The 3,084-nt window shown below is 39.9% G+C and overlaps 1 protein-coding gene across 1 annotated transcript; it reads right to left on the bottom strand.

Annotated features, from left to right (window-relative positions):
* Positions 1–1,778: 1,778 nt before the first annotated feature.
* LOC116521876 (olfactory receptor 6X1-like) lies at positions 1,779–2,735 on the bottom strand. Its single transcript, XM_032236524.1, has one exon. It carries the CDS (start codon positions 2,733–2,735, stop codon positions 1,779–1,781), a length of 957 nt encoding a protein of 318 aa, XP_032092415.1.
* Between the last annotated feature and the right edge of the window lie 349 nt (positions 2,736–3,084).

The following is a 3,084-nucleotide window of genomic DNA, read 5'->3' as shown; positions in this document are numbered from 1 at the left end:
GGTTTTTAAGAAGAGACTGAACAGCCACTTGTCTGAAATGGTATAGGGTCTCCTGCTTGAGCAGGGGGCTGGACTAAAAGACCTCAGAAGCCCCTTTCCAGCTCTATCAATATCTGATTGCCATTGTGCAAGGTTGCCCACAATGTGTGTTCTCTGGTTCCTTAGAAAATCTACATGAAGCAACCCCAGGTGATCTCCTGGATAGCTGAAATGGACATCCAGTTATGAGGCCACTGCCGTACCCCCTTTGATGTTTTCTGTATGGGTTGAGGGGGCATGTTTACTTATATTTTGTTGTGTTGTCATCATACACTAAATAATAAATAAATCACAGGAGCTTCCCATCAATCCTTTTATCCTGTGATCATCACACAGTTGCACATTAAGAAAAGAAAATTGATAACCTACTAAAGTTACTTTTTCGAGGGGCAAGTGGGCTTTCTTTGTTGTTTCTTTGAAGATGTTTTGCTCCTCAACCCAAAAGCTGAAGAATGTCTTCAAGGAAAAAGACAGAAATGCCCCTTGAAAAAGCATCTTTGGGACAACCATGACCTGGATGACACCTCCCCCAATAGATTGTCCATAGCCATTGGTAACCTACCAATTTACCCTCTGTTTTTCTCCATCTTTATTAAGGTAGACTTATTGAGGTATTCATATCATCAAGAATGAACTATATTTTAGTAAGGGGAATGCATATTTAATTATGCATATATTAACTGCAGCTAGAATTGCATTTGCATAAAATTGGAAAAGCAAAGAGATCCCTACAGATGAGAATGTGATTAGGAAAATATTAGAATGTGCAGAAATGAACAGACTAACGCTTGCAATCAAGGAGAAAGAACAAACTGAATACTATATGACATGGAAATTATTTTATCAACGGTTCGATAATAAAAACAGAAGTTAGAAACAGGGAAACTAAAGGAAAAGATCAGTGAAATAAAGAAGATATGGTAAGAGAGGGAAATAAATATGATGATTATGTTTAATATTATCATTTCAATATTACAGAATTAATGTTAATATAATGGATATTGTATAAACTCAGATTGTTATGCTACAAAGATACTTGTACCCAAATGACACTCTCTTCAATTGAAGATGGAATGTGTGTGTGTTTGTGTGTGTGTGTGTGTGTGTATGAATGAATTATATTTAAAATCAAGGATTCCAGGTAGGTGATAGCAATCATGCAATAGGTTACAAGTGTTATGCCTGACATCAATGGGGCTCCAACTTTGGCAACTTTAAGAATAGAGTAGAGTAGAGTAGAGTAGAGTAGAGTAGAATAGAATAGAATAGAATAGAATAGAATAGAATAGAATAGAATAGAATAGAATAGAATAGAATAGAATAGAATAGAATTCTTTATTGGCCAAGTGTGATTGGACACACAAGGAATTTGTCTTTGGTGCATATACTTTCAGTGTACATAAAAGAAAAGATAGATTCGTCATGAATCATAAGAACGATGGACTTCAATTCCCATCAACTTCATGCTGACTAAGAATTTCTGGGAGTTGAGGTCCACAAGTCTTAAAGTTGCCAAGGCAGTGCTAGACCACAGAAGCTTCCCAACAATCCTTTTTGGCATCGGATCATCACAAAATTGCACGTTAAGATAAGAAAAAAAAACATCCATTAGCAAACCTGCCAGGTTACACACTGCCTTCCCCATCTTTGTTAAGGTAGGTTTGTTACAGGATTCCTGCAATATAGCCTTGGAGATGGATTCCAAAGCTGTATGAGTAATTTTCACTTGTCAACAAATTCTATGCCATGAGATTTGGGAGACCCGGAGTCTTCCTTTCTAAAGCTTTCCTCACTGCCTCCTTGACTTCATTGTTCCTAATGGTGTAAATGAAAGGATTGAGCACTGGGGCGACCATGGTGTACAGTATGGAGACTGACTTCAACCTACTGAAGGAAGAATTCTTGACAGTAGGTCTTAAATAGACGAAAAAGACCGACCCGTACAAAATGCAGACCACAACCAGATGGGAAGCACAGGTGGAGAAAGCCCTCTGCTGTCGGATGGTCGAAGGCATTCGGAGAATGGTGGAAATGATGAAGAGGTAAGAAACGAGAGTGAAAAGCAGGGAGGACATAATCACCACCACCGTCACTAGGAATCCAAGTACTTCGATGACTTGTATGTCTCCTCCTGCAATTTTCAGCACGGGTCCCACATCACAGTAGAAATGGTTGATGACGTTGGACGTACAGTAGGGTAGGTCTGCGATCATCACTATCTGATAAAGGATGGAGAAAAATCCTCCCAGCCAGGCCCCTATGGCTAGCTTAAGGCAGACCTCAGAAGTCATGATTGTGCCATACCTCAGGGGGTAGCAGATAGCCAGGTACCTGTCCAAGGAGATCAAAGCCATGATAAAAAATTCAGTGACCCCAAAGAGGAAGTAGAAGTACAGCTGGGTTATGCAGCAGTAGAAACAGATGGAATTCTTCGCCGAGACATAATTGACCAGCAGTTTAGGAATAAAGGCAGTGGTGTGTCCAATGTCAATGCAAGAAAGGTTGCTAAGGAAGAAATACATGGGCTTCTGGAGATGGCGGTCCAAAATTACCATCACAATGATGAGCCCGTTGCCCATCAGACACAGGAGGTAGAGCAGAAAGATGCCCACATGCATCACACTTTCTACTCGCCCTACCCTTGGCAATCCAACCAGGATAAACTCTACTGCTCTTGTACAGTTGGTCAAATTCATGTTCTCCTATAAACAGAGAAAATGTGGAGGCTTCACTGAGTTAGTCTTTAGCTACATTTCTAAACACCATTTTTCATGTGTTACTATTGAGATTGTATCACACAACATATACTAGGATATTTAGCATAGCAAAGGCACCTGTACCATTGCCAAGACTTACTCTATTGGGATCCCGGGTCTTTCATTTAAAACATTATCAATCCTTCTAGCTTTTGCATCTTCTGTAGATGGGAAACATTGATGGGAAAAATACCGAGTATGATGGAAGGTGTCGAGAACATTAGGAGAACATTTGTAGATGGAAACTCATCTGAATACGCAGTGCAGATGTGCTGCTGAGAGAAAGAAA

The sequence above is a fragment of the Thamnophis elegans genome, chromosome Z, assembly GCF_009769535.1.
Source record: "Thamnophis elegans isolate rThaEle1 chromosome Z, rThaEle1.pri, whole genome shotgun sequence".
Lineage (NCBI taxonomy): Eukaryota > Metazoa > Chordata > Lepidosauria > Squamata > Colubridae > Thamnophis > Thamnophis elegans.
The sequence above is the reverse complement of the archived record's forward strand: the minus strand, read 5'-3'. Positions and strand labels throughout refer to the sequence as shown.